At 37.5% G+C, this 19,533-nt stretch overlaps 1 protein-coding gene across 3 annotated transcripts; it reads right to left on the reverse strand.

The window, feature by feature from the left end:
* Window positions 1-2,390: 2,390 nt before the first annotated feature.
* LOC130238519 (uncharacterized) lies at window positions 2,391-7,328 on the reverse strand. Of its 3 annotated transcripts, none has more exons than XM_056469571.1 (2): window positions 6,115-7,328; window positions 2,391-2,922 (listed from the first exon to the last, which is right to left on the reverse strand). In XM_056469571.1, exon 1 carries the CDS (start codon window positions 7,012-7,014, stop codon window positions 6,118-6,120), a length of 897 nt encoding a protein of 298 aa, XP_056325546.1. In that variant the 5' UTR covers window positions 7,015-7,328; the 3' UTR covers window positions 2,391-2,922; window positions 6,115-6,117. The 3 variants fall into 3 exon arrangements, with proteins under 3 accessions (XP_056325546.1, XP_056325545.1, XP_056325547.1); XM_056469570.1 differs by having other exon boundaries at window positions 2,391-2,930; XM_056469572.1 differs by lacking the exon at window positions 2,391-2,922 and having other exon boundaries at window positions 5,386-6,205; window positions 6,308-7,328.
* Window positions 7,329-19,533: the final 12,205 nt, after the last annotated feature.

Genomic DNA, 19,533 nt, shown 5'->3' on the forward strand with positions numbered 1-19,533 from the left:
AGTAGTTGACCGTTTTCTGACGTTTATTATTCCTAGTCATTTCTCCCGTGGGTAGCTGAATCGGAAGTTCTAAAATAATCGTAAAATCAAGTGCACTTACGCATTTTAGAATAAGGTCAATAGTCATGTGTTTAACAGTCACATGATCAAGGAAAGCAGTTAAATTTGTCATAAAATCTAAATTTACTGTTCTTATTTATTTGTATTTAGTAGGGGTGTAACGTAGATTTTTTTCATCCCAAACCATCAAGCGAAAACAGTCGGTCCAGATGTGCAGTCACTGTTAGGCAGAAAAGACCACAGCAGTGCAGCTACTGAACAGCCATTTACAAAGAATGCGTCTTTGCATCTGAAAATGCAAGATATAGTGCTTAGAAGTGGTTCCACCATGTTGCTGTTGTCATGTCAACTCGTTACACAGAAGCTTGCAATGCTAGTCCTATACCACAGAGCTCTTCTGATTGGTCGAACGGTACATGCCAAAGCGTGACTTCTGTGTTCATCAGATTCCAATGTTATCACTCCATTGAATGGGCGTTATTAGTGGTTATCAGATGATAGATATGGGCCAGTAGGTGCCTTCTGCAACTACTATTAGGCTCAGAAGGCTGTTATCATCCATCCACATGGTTAATCAACTATAGATCACATACAACTGCAGCTGGAAATTAACGTGAATTATTTATATTATTTATAAATTACCCATTATTTGTATTTTATTATCATCTACCCTACTTTAACCCTAAAACCAACCGTCACAGTAATGTAAAACTGGATCTGGAGTCTTCTCTATTAGTATAGCTGATTAACCATGTGGATGGATGATGACAGCCTTCTGTAGGTGCCCATATCTATCAGCTGATAACCACTGTTAACGACCATTCAATCGAGTAATAACATTCGAAGAGGGTGTACCGTTACATCCTAGTATGTAGTTGTGCTTGCTTTAATGTGCACTTCATGATTTTGAAGAAAATGATTATTATTAATAATCTTTTAACCTTATAATTTTTAATAAAATACCACAACCTTGAAATGACTTTTCTTCACTTTTAGTCACATGGAATGTCTTTAGGACAGGGATAGTTTGTATCTCCTATTTGTTCATTCGCCAAACTTCTTTTATTTTGATAGCAACGCCCTTCCTCCAACAATTTAATCGGTTCTAAAGGACAAAATCTGACAAAATATATTTTCTCTTTTCTCATTTATGGGAAATGGGGGAAAAAATGAAAATTTTTACTTCCTTTCCTGCCAACTTAAAATCATCTTTTGGTAAAGTCTAGACAGGATACACAGCTGGCCAGAAGTGCGATATACACATCAATATAGCAGACTTTTTTTTTATGACACTGTATAACAATAACTAATATTTTTACATTACTGTGACGGTTGGGTTTGGGATTCTGTGAGATGCTGATAAAATAAAACAGCACATGTAAAAATTGGTGTGTTGATTCATGTCAAAAACCCTCTTCCTCAGATCTTTCATTATTGGAGCGGATGAGCTTTAATGAAGTACTTGAAGGTGTTCTTAATCTAAATGTTAATCAGGCAGCTCACAGCAAACTGCCTCGGCATTGATGACTTTCTAGATGACCAGCAGCATTAGCATCAACTACAGTCTGACGTTCTTTAAGAGTAAAGAGTTATCATATGTATGCAGTTATTTTAGCATAACCGACCCCCTCAGAGCAAGACTCTGCAATATCTTTGACAACCTCATGCTCCATCCAGTCCTTTCATAAAGCTGATCCAGCATAGAATAACCGGAGACAGGAGCCGCACCTTGGGTCGGGGCAAGTCCACACATGCTCTGTTTACTGATTAGACACGCTAGTCGTGAGGGAGAACAATGCACCATTCCTCAGCACAATGCTTCAGACGGCGTGAGGGAGGTCCAGCTCCTAATACTCTCTGTTTTTCCAGTTATGAAAACTGATACTGATGCTGTAAGAATTCATCATTGGAATTGACACTTTTGAGTGGGTGGGGGTGGAAACCACTGATATGTAGCAGAACCAGCAATACATTTATTACTAGATTGAGTTCCTGAGACCATGTACTATAACTGAGTTCCTGAGACCATGTACACTACCTGAGTTCCTGAGACTGAATGTACACTACCTGACAAAAGTCTTGTAGTAGATCCCAGCTGTAACAAATAATAACTTGACTTCTAGTTGATTTTTGGATAAGTCATCACAATCATAACAAATACTGCAGAAGACCTATTTAACCTGCATAGACCCTAGATTCTCATAGATATCAGTCAAGTTTGGTAAAGGAAAAATCATGGTTTGGGGTTATATTCAGTATGGGGGCATGTGAGAGATCTGCAAAGTGGATGGCAATTCAATTCAATTCAATTCACCTTTATTTGTATAGCGCTTATACAATGTAGATTGTGTCAAAGCAGCTTCACATAAAAGGTCACAGTAAATAGGAACAGTGTAGTTAAGTTTGTAGTGTTTAAGTTCAGTTCAGTTTAGCTCAGTTCAGTGTGGTTTAATAATCACTATTGAGAGTCCAAACACTGAAGAGCAAATCCAACGATGCGCGGCTCTACAGATCCTGAACCATGCAAGCCAGTGGCGACAGCGGAGAGGGAAAAAAAACTTCACTAAAGGCGGAAGTGAAGAAAAAAAACCTTGAGAGAAACCAGGCTCAGTTGGGCACGACCATTTTAATTTCTCCGCTGGCCAAACGTCTTGTGCAGAGCTGCAGTCTCAGTGGCGGAGGCTGGAAGCTGGCCTCAGCGAAGACTCGTCTGTCTCTGGAGCGTCATAGGAAACAGTCTCATGTTCTCCACTCTTCCATGACCATCGCAGTAGTTGTTCAGGATTCGGCCAGGTCCAGGATATGGAAACCTTGGGATCATCTCGTCGTTGGTCTTGGATCGAATCAGTGACTCTGCATAGTCTGAGGGCCTCGGGAAGAGTATCCCCAGGTGGAAATGGAGAATAAAGAAAATAATTAGCGTAGCTGATGTTCACAGTGTATATCAGCAAGATGCATAACCTGTGTGGAAGCCCCGTAAGTGGTGCACTAAGTGTATGCTTTACTGAACAGATAGGTCTTTAATCTAGTTTTGAATTGGGAGAGTGTGTCTGAGCCTCGGACGTTATCAGGAAGGCTATTCCAGAGTTTAGGAGCTATAAATGAGAAGGCTCGACCTCCTTTACTCGACTTTGCTATTCTAGGTACTACCAGAAGTCCTGAGTTTTGAGATCTTAAAGAGCGAGTTGGATTGTAGCGAGACAGAAGATTGGTTAGATAAGCAGGAGCTAGATTATTTAGAGCTTTATATGTAAGAAGCAATATTTTAAATTCAATACGAAACTTAACAGGCAGCCAGTGTAAGGAGGATAAAATTGGGGTGATGTGATCAAATTTTCTAGACCTGGTTAGAACTCTGGCAGCTGCATTTTGTACTAATTGAAGTTTGTTAATAGAGGATGCTGGGCAGCCAGCAAACAGAGCATTACAGTAGTCCAGCCTAGAAGTCATAAAAGCATGGACTAGCTTTTCTGCATCTGAGATGGATAGCATACTTCGTAACTTAGCTATATTTCTCAGATGAAAGAAAGCAGTTTTTGTGACATGGGAAATATGATTTTTAAAAGTTAAATTGCTGTCTAATATGACACCCAGATCTTTTATAGTAGAACTAACGCTAACTTTGTATCCCTCTAATTGTAGATCGAGTTGTGAGATCTGCTGTGTACAGGATTTAGGCCCAATAAGTAATAATTCTGTTTTGTCTGAGTTTAAGAGAAGATAATTGTTGGTCATCCAGTCTTTAACATCTTTAATACACTCAGTTAGCTTGGACAGATTAGACGTCTCGTCAGGTTTAGTTGAAATATATAATTGAGTATCATCTGCATAGCAGTGAAAGCTGATCCCATGTCTTCTAATAATGTCTCCCAGGGGTAGCATGTATATTGTAAACAGTAAAGGGCCTAAAACTGATCCTTGAGGCACCCCGTATTTTACTGGGCTGATTTGTGAAGGCTGTCCATTTATATTTACAAACTGGTAACGGTCAGATAAGTATGACTTAAACCATTGTAGGGCCTGTCCTTGGACACCTGTAGACTTTAAGCGATTAATAAGGATACCATGGTCAATGGTGTCAAATGCCGCACTAAGATCGAGTAGAACTAATAGCGAGATGCACCCTTGGTCAGCAGCTAAGAGTAAATCGTTGGTTATTTTCACTAATGCAGTTTCTGTACTGTGATGAGCTCTGAAACCTGACTGAAACACTTCAAAAACATTGTTGGTCTGCAGAAAGGAGCATAATTGAGCAGAAACAACTTTTTCTAGTATTTTAGATATAAATGGAAGGTTTGAAATAGGCCTATAATTAGCTAAGTTGCTGGGTTCCAGTTGTGGTTTCTTAATAATAGGTTTAATAACAGCTAACTTGTAGGGATTTGGAACATGGCCTAAAGATAAAGAAGAGTTGATAATGTTAAGAAGAGGTTCTCCTATAACAGGTAGCAATTCTTTCAGTAACTTTGTTGGAATTGGGTCCAATATACACGTAGCTGATTTAGAGCTATTTATAATTTTGTCTAGCTCTTCCTGTTGTATGATTTTAAAGCACTGTAGGTTATTTAGATTCAGAGGCGTGTTTACTGGATCTGAAGTATAAGGCGGTGCAGAAAGTTTAATATCTCCTATTTTCTGTCTAAAGCCTTCTATTTTATCACTGAAAAAATTCATGAAGTCATCACTACTAATTTGCGGTGGAACGTTTTGTTCCAAAGATGACCGATTATTTGTTAATTTAGCGATGGTGTTAAATAAGAATCTAGGATTGTTTTGATTATTTTCTATCAGTTTGCGGAGGTGCTCAGCCCTGGCAGATTTTAAAGCCCTCCTATAGCTGGACATACTGTCTTTGTATGCAATTCGAAAGACTTCTAAATTAGTTTTTTTCCATTTACGTTCCAGGGCACGGGCTGCTGTTTTGAGAGCGCGGGTATGACTATTATACCATGGTGTAGTTTTATTCTCTCTAGTCTTTTTTAGTTTGATGGGTGCCACAGTATTTAAAGTGCTAGTAAAGATGGCATCCATACTGCTGGTTACTACATCAAGGTCATTTGCGTTTGCGGGTGCATTTCGAAGTAGAGAAAGATCAGGTAAGTTATTTATAAATTCATCTTTAGTGGATGGAACAATAGTTCTACTAGGACGATATATCGGAGCGGATCTGCTAATTTCAGGTAAACACAGCTTATATAGTAAGAGGTAGTGGTCTGTAATATCATCACTTTGTGGTATAATGTCTACATCAGTGACCTCAATTCCATAAGACAGAATTAGATCTAGTGTATGCTTTAGGCGATGAGTTGGACCAATAACATTTTGCTTTATTCCTAGTGAGACCAGCAAGTCCGTAAACGCGAGCCCTAACGTGTCGTTAGCGTCATCTATGTGGATGTTAAAGTCTCCTACAATTAGTATTTTATCAGTTTTAACTAGTAAGTCAGAGATAAAATCAGAAAACTCTTTTAGAAAATTGACATAGGGTCCTGGAGGTCTATATATGGTGATTAGAGCGAGAGATAACATAGGTTTTTGCATAGTGTTTGGAAGGACAACATTAAGCGCTAGTACTTCAAAGGAGCTAAACATAAGTCCGTTTCTCTGATTAACATTAAGAATATCACTAAAGATTGACGCAACTCCACCACCACGACCAGTTTGACGAGCCTCATGTTTATATAAGAATCCTGGAGGAGTTGCCTCATTTAAACTAATATAGTCATTTTGTTTCAGCCAGGTTTCAGTGAGACAGAGTGCATTAAGATTGTTATCTGTTATTATTTCATTTATGATAAGTGCTTTAGGTGCTAGTGACCTGATGTTTAGGAGACCAAGCTTCATGAAATTTGTATTTTCACTTTTTCGTGTTTTTTCTGGTTTAATTCTTAATAGATTATTTTTGGAGCACACAGTACGTTTGTTTCTTGATCTAATAATACGAGGAACAGACACAGTCTCTATGTGGTTAGTTAGGTATGCATTACTGTTATTTTTGTGGGACGAATAGGAGTCTGTGTGGCTAAATTGTGAGTTTTGTGAATTTTTACTTACTAGTCAGATAGAGCGAAGTATTCTGGTGATGTTGTCCGACAGGAGTTCAGCTCCAGCTCGACTGGGGTGCAGCCCGTCAGCGCGGAAAAGCCTAGGACGCTCCCAGAAAAGATTCCAGTTATTGGCAAAGAGCAATTTCTGTTCTTCACACCATGTTAATAGCCATTCATTCAGAGCAAAAAGTCTACTGAACCTTTCATTTCCTCGGCGGTAGGTAGGAAGCGGTCCAGAAACGATGATCTGCGTGGCGGGCGAAGTGCGTCGAACCGTCTCGATCAGGCTCCTGAAGTCCTTCTTCAGGATCTCCGTCTGCCGGAGCCCGGTGTCGTTCGTCCCCACGTGGAGGACGGCGGCACCGAGGCTCTCGGCAGCGCTCAGGATAGTAGGTATCTGTGCAGAAATATTCTTAACTCGGGCACCAGGGAAGCAGAAAGTGCGTACTTTGTTACCTTTGGAGGAAGTGGAGCGGACGTGGCGGACGATTGAGTCGCCAATGATGGCAACATCGCGACCCGTCTCGCGGAGAGGGGCGAAGCGGTTCTCCGTGGGGATCTCGAACACCGGAGGAGGAGACGTTCTGCCCCGGGACCTGGCAAGCACCTTACGCGGTTGCACCCAGGGGCCGTGGTAGCCGGGAGTCGGCGTGAACGACGCCTGGGTGCACCGCGTCCTCGGTGCGCTGGGCCTGGACAGAGAAACACGCGGGGTTGAAGAAACTGGGAGATTGTCGTTGTATCGGACACTTACCTCAGACGAGCGAGTACGGGTTAAGAGCAGAGCCCTGATGCCCTCTCGCTTCGTCTCCAGCGAGCGAATCTGGGACTCCACCGCTTCCAGCTCCAGCTCCAGCGCCTCCATCGATGCCTCTCCTGCACTCAAGGACAGACACGCAAGCGACATTGTACAAGGTGAAGAGCAAAGCCAGAAAGTGAGAAAATAAATGTGTGAAAGGGGTTGGTAGCTTTAGCTGACCAGCGGTGCTAGCAGGCTAAAGCTACAAACACCAAGCGGATGCTCGAGAAACAGAACGTTTAAAAGTAGATTTGTTTGTATGAGTGTGTTAGGAGATTGTTCACCCCAAGTAGGAGAGATAAATATTTAGTGAATGAGGAAGTATTTTAAGATAAAAATGTAAATTGCGAATCTAAACTCCAAACAAACGCAGCGAACTCCAAACAAACGCAGCGAAGCAGTGACGTCACTCGAGCATGCGCAACAACAACAGCCTGAGGTATCAAGACATTTGTGCTGCCCATTACATTACAAACCACAGGAGAGTGCATATTGTTCAGCAGGATACCGCTCCTTCTCATACTTCAGCCTCCACATCAAAGTTACTGAAAGCAAAAATGGTCAAGGTGCTCCAGGATTGGCCAGCCCAGTCACCAGACATTAACATTATTGAGCATGTCTGGGGTAAGGAAGAGGCATTGAAGATGAATCCAGAGAATCTTGATGAACTCTGAGAGTCCTGCAAGAACACTTTCTTTGCCATTCCAGATGACTTTATTAATAAGTTATTTGAGGCATTGCAGAGATGTATGGATACAGTCCTCTAAACTCATGGGAGTCATACACAATATTCATTCTTTTTCCACTGCACCATGACTTTATATTCTATACTGTACATTATTTCTGTTAAATGACAAGACTTTTAGATAAGTCAGACCTTACTGTCCCAGTTAAATTAATTAAAAATCAAGACATGATCATATTTTATTTTGGTAAAATAAGCAGTCTGCAGGCCTTTGTCTTTCATATAAGCCACTTCTGATACCAAATTATCAAATAGAAGTCAAGTTATTGTTTGTTGTTCCTAAAATTTGGATAACCCACAAGACTTAGTGTAAGACTTTCTCAATAGAGATTAGATTTACACCATAATTTACCTTGCTAATTGCTTCCTCATCAACACTGAACAGCCTTTTGGACCTAAAAACATTTTTTGGAAAATGAGGTTTATGCATTTACGCATCACATTAAATCTGAATAAATAAATATTCAGTTGATGTAGGGTTTGGACAACATTTGTACAAGATACAACTATTCGAAGATCTAGAATCTGAGGGTATAAATAAATCTAAATATTGAGAAAACCATCTTTAAAGTTGTCCAAATAAAGCATTTAGCTTTATAACTAAAAGCAAAGCATATAACTAAAGCAAACCATATAACTAATGAAAATATTAATTTTGATATATTTACAGTAGGAAAATTACAAAAAATCTTCATGGAACATGATCGTTACTTAATATTCTCATATATATAAATATAAATATATATATATATATATATATATATATATATATATATATATATATATATATATATATATATATATATATGGTTTATATATAACTCTGATTTTGTAGAAAATATAGTGGTAAAAAAAAAAACCAATGATTTTAAGAAAGCTTTAAGAAATGTATTTTTTTCAGTCAGATATTAGTAGGAAGTGAAAAGGCCCTTGTTTTGAATTTAGCTGTGATCTTAATTATCTCTTCGCCAGTTTTGTGACTGTAATGTTTTTTTTAACATGACTGTTAGCTCATTGACTCGCATAAATATTGCTGACTGATTGGATGATGAATGCAGGGAAGGAACTGCGTGTTGCTAAAGGAGCTTCAGATAAACATCTTAATTTACTCATGTATCTGAATAAGACAAAAAAAATCCATGAAAGTAAAGATAAAGTCACTCCAATTTTCCACTGTAATTATTTTGTCTGGCTTTAAAATGTTCAGTGGATATGATCAGTTAAAAAGGGCTTGTCAGATATCAAGGAAACTACCACTGTGTTCCAGATTAACACCAGTAACTTATCAAAAACGTAAAAATATTCTTTTACTGCTGTTAAATTGAATTAAGCAGGGACCTCGAGAATATGCAGGTTGTTCTCTAGTTTAGATCTCCACTGCATGCAGTAATTGCACCGAATAATAATGTGTGCATTAATTGTGTATTATTATAGTTTAAAAAATATGATCTAAATGCTGAATGAACTCTGTATCAAAATTAAAGTGTTGGAGTGGCATGGTGGCTAAGTGGTTAGCACTGTCACCTCACAGCAAGTAGGTCGCTGGTTCGAGTCCTGGCTGGGTGAGTTTGCATTTCTGTGTGGAGTTTGCATGTTCTCCCCATGTTAGCGTGGGTTTCCTCCGGGTGCTCCGGTTTCCCCCACAGTCCAAAGACATGCGGTACAGGTGAATTGAATAAACTAAATTGGTCGTAGTGTATGAGTGTGTGTGTGAGGGCATCCGCTGTGTAAACACATGATGTGTTAAAACACATGATGGATAAGTTGCCGGTTCATTACGCTGTGGCGATTAAAAAAGGGACTAAGCTGAAGGAAAAATGAATGAATTACAATGTTTTCTATTTTTTAATTCAATTGTTTTATGAATTGAACAATAATTAACACTGAATTCTACAAATAAGTTATCAGACACGAAACCAACCTGTAACCTTTTAAGTCATCACTTTTATTTACTATCTATTTACTATTTATTTACTAAAAAAGATTTGTACACTTGATTTGTTTTTTTTTTTCCTTAAAAATGAGCAGAGTAAAACAAAGCGCTTAATCCTGAAGGTAGCCATTAGTGGTTGCATATTTACTTATTTAAATTTGATCTCATATTTACGTATTTGTCTGTCAAAGTTCTCTGGAGGTAATTGTCAGAATATGTTTACGGATAATTGGATGTGTGTAAACAAACATCAGAATATCCTGATGACCAGCTGTGCATCTGCTCCGCTGAGGTCACTCATTTTTCCTTGAGAGGGCATTGTGTGGGTTTAGAGGAGCTCGTTAAACATGTCCCTAACTAGCAGAAATGTAATTTACAAACAGAAGACTGAAGGGCTGAGGATCAGAGGTGCAGGGGGAGACGAGCCCTCGCTGCCCGAGGCCTGGATCTGACAGCTCAAAGAAGCAGAGATAGAGAGCAGGCAGTTAACTGTTGAAACAGAATGAATAGACTGTCACTGACTTAAACAGGCTGCTTCTGAATAAAGACTCGAGAGTGGTTAAACTTTCGTTTTATATTGTTTTTATATTCTTCGTTTTTTTACATACATTTTTTTGTGTTTTTATTGTTTTGTGTTTTCTCATTTAGGATCTTGAGCATACGTGCATAATATACATACAAATGTTCTATTACATTTGTGATTTTTAATACTTTTTATTCATTTTTGATAATTTAATGGCTTTTTTAATGGCAGAGCACAGAAAAAAAAATTCATTAATTGCTTAATTATAGCCTCTAACAGTGTTTTCTTGTGTTTTTGACACGGGTGTTTGAAAATTGTATTCAATTATATTTAAAATTATGAACTAAATTAACTTGTGTATGCATTTTTTATGTAAGATCAACTATTTCTCTAAGGATTTTGTATGATTTAATAATGATATATATACACATTTTATAGTGTTGGGGTAACGCATTACAAGAAACATGAGTTATGCAATAATACTACTTTTGAAAGTATTCAGTAAAGCAACGCATTCATTATAAAAATAAGTAATAATGTTTCATTAAATACTTTTAAAAAATGTAATGAGAGTTACTTTTTAGTTTAATTAATTTACTTTAATTTCTGAAATTGAATGATCATAGTCACATTGAATCATGCACATAATGAGAGAATGCATTCGTTATTTTGAACATATCGAAAAAAAAATTGTCTCGATGGACAGTGATTTTATGTAACTGACAAAAGCACAAAAGTAGATGATGTGTATATGATATGCATATGTACGGCATGTATACCTCTAGGGTCAGGAGCTCTCAAAAGATAACATTATCCTACATAATTATTTTAAATGTGTTATTTAAAGGTAAACGAAGGAGTTGGTTATACAGTGCGTTGTTAACTGCAGAGCTCCTCTATTAAAAAAACAAGAAGAAAAAGGTTTTAAAAGACATCAAGCCTCAGCAAAGGTAAAAGTAATGCAAAAGTAACTCAAAAATAATGTAATGGATTACTTACCAAAAAAGGGACTAACACAACTAGTTACTTTTTTGGGGAGAAACTCAATATTGTAATGCATTACTTTCTAAAGTAACTTTCCCCAACACTGTGTGTGTGTATATATATATATATATATATATATATATATATATATATATATATATATATATATATATATATATATAATGTAACGCCACGCCAGCAAAGGGAGCCCTCGCCCAACTATAAGCTCCGCTTCCTCTGCAGTTACTTTCTGTTTGTGCTGTATTTCAGCGAGAGCCCAGGCCATGCTTCCTTGCGAAGTATTGCCTGTCTACCTGCCTTACCAAGCGTTTTTCCAAGAGACTTTTATGACTGCCTGTGAATGACCCTGCCTGCCTTGATCAAGTACATTATCTGTCTTGCTCTGATTTGGACTGCTTATTGTTGCCTTGAACTTTTGCCTGCCTTCTCACCACGTCTTCTGGATTTGCCCCTGTGTATCTTGATCTGTTTTGGACTGATAATTGTTGCACTGATCCTCTGCCTGAATTACTACTACGTCTCCTGGAATTGCCCGTGTTTGTTGTTTGGCTTGGACTGCTTACATGTTGCCGACTCTCTGCTTGTTTACCCGTTGATGTCTCTGTTCTGCATATGGATTCTAATACTGTCTCAGACTCACTGTTACAATATATAAACAGTTGAAGTCAGAATTATTAGCCCCCCTGAATTATTGGCCCCCTATTTATTTTTTATCCCCAATTTCTGTTTAGCGATTTTCTGTTTACACATTTCTAAACATAATAGTTTTAATAACTCATCTCTTATAACTGATTTATTTTATCTTTGCCATGATGACAGTTAATAATATTTAAAACATATCGAAAACATTTTAAGGTCAAAAGTATTAGCCCCTTTAAGCTATATATATATATATATATATATATAGCTTAAAGGGGCTAATACTTTTGACCTTAAAATATTTTGAAAAAAATTAAAAACTGCTTTTATTCTAGCCGAAATAAAATGATTAACTTTCTCCAGAAGAAAAAATATTGTCAGACATACTGTGAAAATTTCCTTGCTCTGTTAAACATTATTTGAAAAATAATAATAAAAAAAATTAAAAAGCTAATAATTCTGACTTCAATTGTATGTACATATATATGAGCATTATCACACAGTGCAATGTGGCTGTAAATCGGCACTGGTGGGAGGTGTGTTGGCACGAGGCTGCAGGCCGAGTGCCATAGTGTCCCACCAGTGACGATATACAGCCACATCACGCTGCTACACATGTTATATTGCATTTATACAACAGTTTAAAGGCATAATCGTGTATATTGAAAAGAAAATCAAACACAAGAGTCTTAAAATCTTTTTGTATGAGGAATTACTTCCACCATACCATTACTATTTCACAAACGTCACTTTAGAGCTAGTATTTGAATGATTCTCTAGCGTAATTTCTAAAGTAATGACAAAACAAATGATTTTGGTCACATTATAAGAATATAAGACTGAACCTCTCAGTATTTCTGTTGCAATCGGGATATCACAATAATTAACCCCGAAAAAGCCAAAGCGACACAAACACGAGCAGATTACTGTTGTGTTTGCGATAAGGGAAAAAATGCTAAACACATGCGGGCATTTCTTCTTTCTTTCTTTTTATTGAACCAGTCTGCAGTAAGGAAATCAGGGTTATGCAAAGAGTGGCCAACACAAAATACATACATTCCTGATATGAGTCCCATCTCACACTATATACACTACAATTATATGATATAAATACAGCACTATAACATACAAAAGAGAGAGATTGACTTAGAATGTCACTTACCTGATTTATAATGATTTGATCTGCTGTTGTTTGTAGTTTTACCGTGAATTTAAGGACTTATTATGCAGTGTCTGTCGCCATCTTGTAGATGGACAATGCCAACGTCTTTGCACTGCTACAAAACAACTATATTCTTGCCTAAAAAAGCCTCAAAAGTACATTATGTTGTCCAACAGCTGCAATATTTTTCAACCTGTAATCCTCAGCTTACTGATGTGGTTATTCTTAGTATATTTTGCAGACTATTAAAAATGATTGGTTAATATTTTATATTATAGACATATTCACTACAATAATATTTAAAGTTACATTTACAGTTTTTTACCCTTTGCTTGTTAGTTAACAATTTCTAGGTAAACAGAGCAGGTGTCATGAAGGTCAAAGGGTCACTTAGAAATCCGTTGAGTTGTTTATTTGTTCTATTTTCATGACTATTAAGCTCAATTTAACATTTCTATTTCCAATTCACTTACTTTTTTATTGCCTATTAATAATTGTAACATTGTCAGTAGAGGTGCAACAGTGTGACATTGTTGAAAATAAAGACACCCCCTCATAGTACCAACATATTTAATTAAGATACATAATTTATGTTATATTAAGGCATTTAATTCTATAAAATAATCATTCAGAAGTATGGTGATTAGTTTATTTGTGTCCCCTCTTCACCTGCAGTGTGTTAAGTAGATTTGCCTGCTGTCTATGTGCTGCTCTAGAATGACGGCTCTGGGCACAGGTGGCAGACAGACCAGGTTTGTGGAGCTGGGTCTCTCTGTCTCTCCAGCGAGGTGTGACGTTGCGGTGTGTGTGTGTGAGGCAGGTGTGTGGTGTCCATCCAGCCCCCTGTTCACCTGTGTGCCTCTGACCTGCAGCAGTGGCTTTGGGGGTCTGCGGTGCCTCTACGTGCTCATCTGCGGGACAATGAGGATCGACAGCCTGCCACTGACCACCTGCTGCGCAGCTGCCAGGTTCCTGTTTCAGAATCGGCTTTCAGCTGCACCTCCCCCTTCATCCATCCATCTCTCCACCACTCCAGCCGTCTGCCTGCAGCCGATCAGATGGAGGTACAGCACACAGCGCTCACTCAACATGACGTACACTATTAAAAAATATTATCAGATGTTACAATTCGTTTTGTATATTAACGCTGGATTGTGTTTGCTCTTTTCCTCAGTTTACATTTAGCTTACCTTTGCCATCGTCTAACACTTCCTTAGAGGGATAGTGCACCCAAAAATGAAAATGTACTAATTATTTGCTCTCCCTCAAGTGGTTCCAAACCTTTTGTATCTTTATTCTGTTTAACCCTGAAGAAGATGCTGTGAGGAACATTGAAAACCTGTAACCTTGTGGACTGGCTTCCATAGTACACTGTAAAATCCAACAGTCAACTTTATCAAATGAAATGAGTGTAGTTAACTCAAAATTTACAGAAAGTTAATTCTAATCATTTGAAAAGGGGTTTTGAACTCAGTGTTGAAGGTCATTACTTCGACTTAAATGGAGAAAGTTCACACTACTCATATAGATTCGTTTTTTAACTATATAATAAATAAATAAATAGTATCAATCGGTTTCCTTAAACAGTTTGAGTTGCCTTAACTTATTGGGTTTTACAGAACTCAGCTGGTTTGAGTTCTCATCATTTATTGGGTTTTACTGTGCTCAAATAGCTTCATTTACTCAAATGGATTAAGTTCACGGTACTCATTAGGATTAGTTTTTGAACTTAAATGGTTTGTTGCAATCGGTTTCCTCAAGTGGTTTGAGTTAACTTAATCTTAACTTTTGAACAGAATAAAGGAAGTGGTGGTTCATTCCGCTGTGGTCACCCCGGATTATTAAGGGACTAAGCTGAAAAGAAAATGAATGAATGAATAAAGAAAGTGGTTTGTAACAAGTATTCATTCATTCATTCATTCATTCAATTATTTTCCTTTGGCGTAGCCCCTTTATTTTTGAGGGTTTGCCACAGCAGAATGAACCGCCAACTTATCCAGCATATGTTTTTACGCAGCAGATACCCTTCCAGCTGCAACCCAGTATTGGGAAACACCCATACGCTCTAACATTCACACACATCCTACGGCCAATTTAGTTTATTCAATTCACCTATAGTGCATTTCTTTGGACTTGTGGGGAAACTGGAGCACCCGGAGGAAACCCACGACAACACAGGGAGAACATGCAAACTAAGAAATGCCAACTGACCCAGCTGGGACTCGAACCAGCAACCTTCTTGCTGTGTATGGAGCTAATAATATGCCAAAACAATCTGAATTTGAGTTATGGTATTTTGAATTATTAACAATTGTAATTAAATAAAACTGAATATTATGTGCCATTAAAATGTTTTATATTTGAATTTCCTAACTTGAATTAGATTTTTTTACATGAATATTGAACATCTGAAATTTAAGACAACTGAATTTTTTAAGTCAGATTTTTAAAGACGTATTTTCAAACTTCAGATTTTTTTGGTTCTGAATTCATAGAATGCAGATATTGGGTTTGTAAAAATACAGTTTAAAATTTTCAAGATGAAGAAATTCAGAACATCAAATGTCGGAAACCAGTAAAACAGATACTAGGGAAGTCAATGGTTATCGACATCAGCAGCGTTTCCAAGATTTTTCAAATTGACTTATTTGGTGGTCAACAGAAATGAGAAAATGAAAGAGGTTTGTGACAAGTGTTTGGTGAGTAAATGCAAGCCATTCAGTTATTGGTGACCTGCCTCCTTTAGATAGAATACAATTAACTTCACAAGTACTTTCAACTTACAATACATTATCAAAATGACAATGCAATGTCAGTCGGTAATGATCGCAATTACAGGCTTTCAGACTTTCTGTCAGAATGTCTGACAGAGTTTAACTGGAGTCTGTAATTGTGATTGTGTATAATTTATTGTTCCAGAACATAGTGATGGGAACAATAAAACAATATAAGGCAAAATATTTTAAACATTTCTTTTTAGTTTGGGATTAGTTATAGATACAACTGGCTGATTATCTGGAGCACTGGTAGTGCCTTAAATAAAATGAATGAACATATGCCTAAATATGAATCACAATCTTAAATCACATGCAGTTTAACATACACAAAGTGGTTAGTTCTTAATTTGATGGCTTTGTTTCGAGTCTAGTCTGAAAGGAAGTAGAATATGCTGCTCATTTTCTGTTTGGGGTATGTGCTTTAAAAACACAACATAAACAGGAATGCGAGTAACACTGGAATGGGACAGGCTGCACCACATTGTTGCTGAGTTTTTGTATTTATCCAGAGATGAAAGGATGTCTCAAACCACTGATCAGAAGTGTGGTTAACCTGTCAAGAGCTGGAAGACAAAAAGTCTCCTCTTGAGCAGACGAGTGAACTGTTAAATCCACTAAACTTTCATGTCAAGCTAACATAAGTATGGGCAATAATACAGGGTAACACTTTAAAATAATGGTCCCTTAGTTAATGTTAGTTAATCTATTTACTAACATGAACAAATACTTAGCAATACATTTATTATGGCATTTATTCATCTTTGTTAATGTTAAGTAAATGATGTTAGTTTGTTAACTCACGGTGCATTAACTAATCTTAATAAGCACAACTTCAGAATTTAACAATGCATTAGTTAATGTTGAACAAGATTAATACATTCTTTACAAGATTATTCATAATTAATGTTAGTAAATACATTAACATTCAATCATTCATTTTCTTTTCGGCTTAGTCCCTTTATTAATCTGGGGTCGCCACCGTGGAATGAATTGCCAACTTATCCAGCATATGTTTTATGCAGCGGATGCCCTTCTAGCTGCAACCCATAACTGGGAAACATCCATGCACACTCATTCACACACATACACTACGGACAATTTAGCCTACCCAATTCACCTATACTACATGTTTTTGGACTGTGGGGGAAACTGGAGCACCCGAAGGAAATCCACGCAAACACAGGGAGAACATGCAAACTCCACACAGAAATGCCAACTGACCCAGCCGAGGCTCGAACCAGCGACCTTCTTGCTGTGAGGTGATTGTGCCACCGTGCTGCCCCTTAACATTCATTAATGGACCATTATTTTAAAGTGTTACCTAAATTAGTGATAAAAACAAAATGTGCAACCATATCATTATTAGTAATAATTATAAATATTATAATTATTTATAATATTCTTTGAAAAAATTAATTAATCTAATGCAGAATGCTCAAAATATATCTTTAAATCTAATATTATGATACAACAAATGTTATTTAAATAACAATTAACAAATTAAATTAATCTACATTTTTGTAATTATTATTATGGAGAATATTATCTTTAACTTATTATTATCTATTAACTTTTCCAACACTGAGAGAAAAGCGTGAGAAAGCCACCTTACGTACTCCCACCAAAATACTCAATGACAGTTTAGCACCACTGCATTGTTTCCTGCCTAAGGCTCCAGTGTCATCCTACCTTTTTCGGTGACATAAGACCTTTGCTATATTCGTCCTTTTTTTTTTTTGGCTTAGTCCCTTTATTAATCTGGGGTTGCCATATGTTTTACGCAGCGGATTGCCTTCCAGCTGCAACCCATCACTGGGAAACACCCATACAGTCTCATTCACACACATACACTACGGACAATTTAGCTTAGCCAATTCACCTGTTCCGCATGTCTTTGGACTTATAGGGGAAACCAGAGCACCCGGAGGAAACCAACGCAAACGCGGGGAGAACATGCAAACTCCACACAGAAATGCCAACTGACCCAGACGAGGCTCGAACCAGCGACCTTCTTGCTTTGAAAAATGTCACATCATGAACTCTTCTTTATTCCTCGCGCTCTTAAATTGCTGTATAGATCACTTACAATTTTAAGTGTTTGATGTTTTTTACTTATTGTTTTTACCTTGTTTGTTTAACACGTTATATATTAGTATTTTCATTAGTCAAATATTATTTTGAGTGCGTATTTCAGGAAACTGTGCTGCAATATCCTTTCCTGTCATTTTAAACTAAACTAAACTAAACTAAATATTATAATAATTATGATGAAATGACAAAAACAAACGATCTAGCTGCATTAAAGAGCTTAAAATATCTCTTTATTATTCATATGAAATTACAATTAAATAAGTTGCTTTATTGTCAAATAGTAGCTCGAAGGCGGGCCCTTTAAAACTTAACAGTGGCCCTTGAGTCAAAATGAAATTGAGAAATTGGGTCAACAACTAAAAGCAACAACAGAAAAACTCAAAATCTATTTTTACCATTTTAATATGCTTTACGAAAAGAGACTCACTTGTTACAATGATCATATGAAGTCCTTTACACAAAATATCTGTTATTTTGTCTTCCATTGAAGCTGAATGTGTGGAGCTCATGCTGTTCAGTTCCTGTGTCACTTCCCGGTAGACATCTTGATGTCAAAACAAAAAAAAAAAAAAAAAAAAAAAACACGTCAAAAATAAAAGTTGTTTGGTACTCTTGCTTTTTCAGTTCACTGTTCAAGATAAAAGGCAGATTTTGTGGCTTTTGTGTCACTCCTGGCCAGTTGCCGTATTGTTCTGCATTGGAAGTCATCTGCTGAATCTACTTACTCCTTGAGAATTAATGACGATTTTCACTTCATGAATTGGAAACCATTAAATTGGAAAGCTCCTACACACCGGGACGCTTTTCGTTTGCGTTTATCGTCAGTGTTTTACGAGACGTTTTTCCGGATTCAAACCTAAGTGATTTTCACTGGCGTCGAGCAGAAGAGTATGCAAAATCACTCCTTGACGTTAGATGGCGCTACACAACTTTAAGCTTCTGACACCCGCTTGTAACACAGAAGAAGACAAAGTTGACACGCTTGTTGTTACGCATGGATGGTTCAAGTAGCTCCAGTTCTAGCGATGAAGAAATGATTATTGTTCACCAGAGCAATAAGCAGCTCCGCGTTCATATCGCCTCTGGGCATCTTCTTCAATGTGCGCTCGCATTGACAGTTTTGCGCTTGAGCGCCTCCAAGTGCTGTTTACTGTAACTTCAGCAGCTCCATGCACGTGAGCAAAAGTGCCAATGTGATTGGTGGACCCTTTATTTAGTCACGAGGCGTTAAACATCGATGGAAAATGCGAGCAAAAAATGTCTCGGTGTGCACGGGCCTTAACAGTTGGGGTTTTCTTCTTTTATATATGGAAACATATGCTTCCTGAATATTGGATGGAAGGAATTGAGAACCACTGAGTTAGTGAGTTGGTGAGTGAGTGGGTGAATTGGTGAGTGTGAGTTGATGAGTGAGTGAGTTGGTGAGTGAGTGAGTTAGTGAGTGAGTTAGTGATTGAGTTTAGTGAGGAATTGAATAAAAAGGTGGTTAATGAGTGAGATTGTGAGTGAGTTGGTGAGAGTGATTGAATAAGTGAGTTAGTTAATGAGTGGGTTTGTGAGTGAGTCAGTTAGAGGGTGAGTAAGTTTGAGAGGTGGCGAGTGGGTGATTGAGTTAGTGAATGAGGAAATTAGAGAGTAAGTGAGTTGGTGATTAATTGAGTTAGTGGTTGAGTTGGTGAGTGATTGAGTAATTGAAGGAGAGAGTGGATGAGTGAGTTGGTGACTGAGTTAGTGAGGAATTGAGTTAATGAG

The sequence above is a fragment of the Danio aesculapii genome, chromosome 12 (genome assembly GCF_903798145.1).
Source record: "Danio aesculapii chromosome 12, fDanAes4.1, whole genome shotgun sequence".
In the NCBI taxonomy this organism is placed as follows: domain Eukaryota; kingdom Metazoa; phylum Chordata; class Actinopteri; order Cypriniformes; family Danionidae; genus Danio; species Danio aesculapii.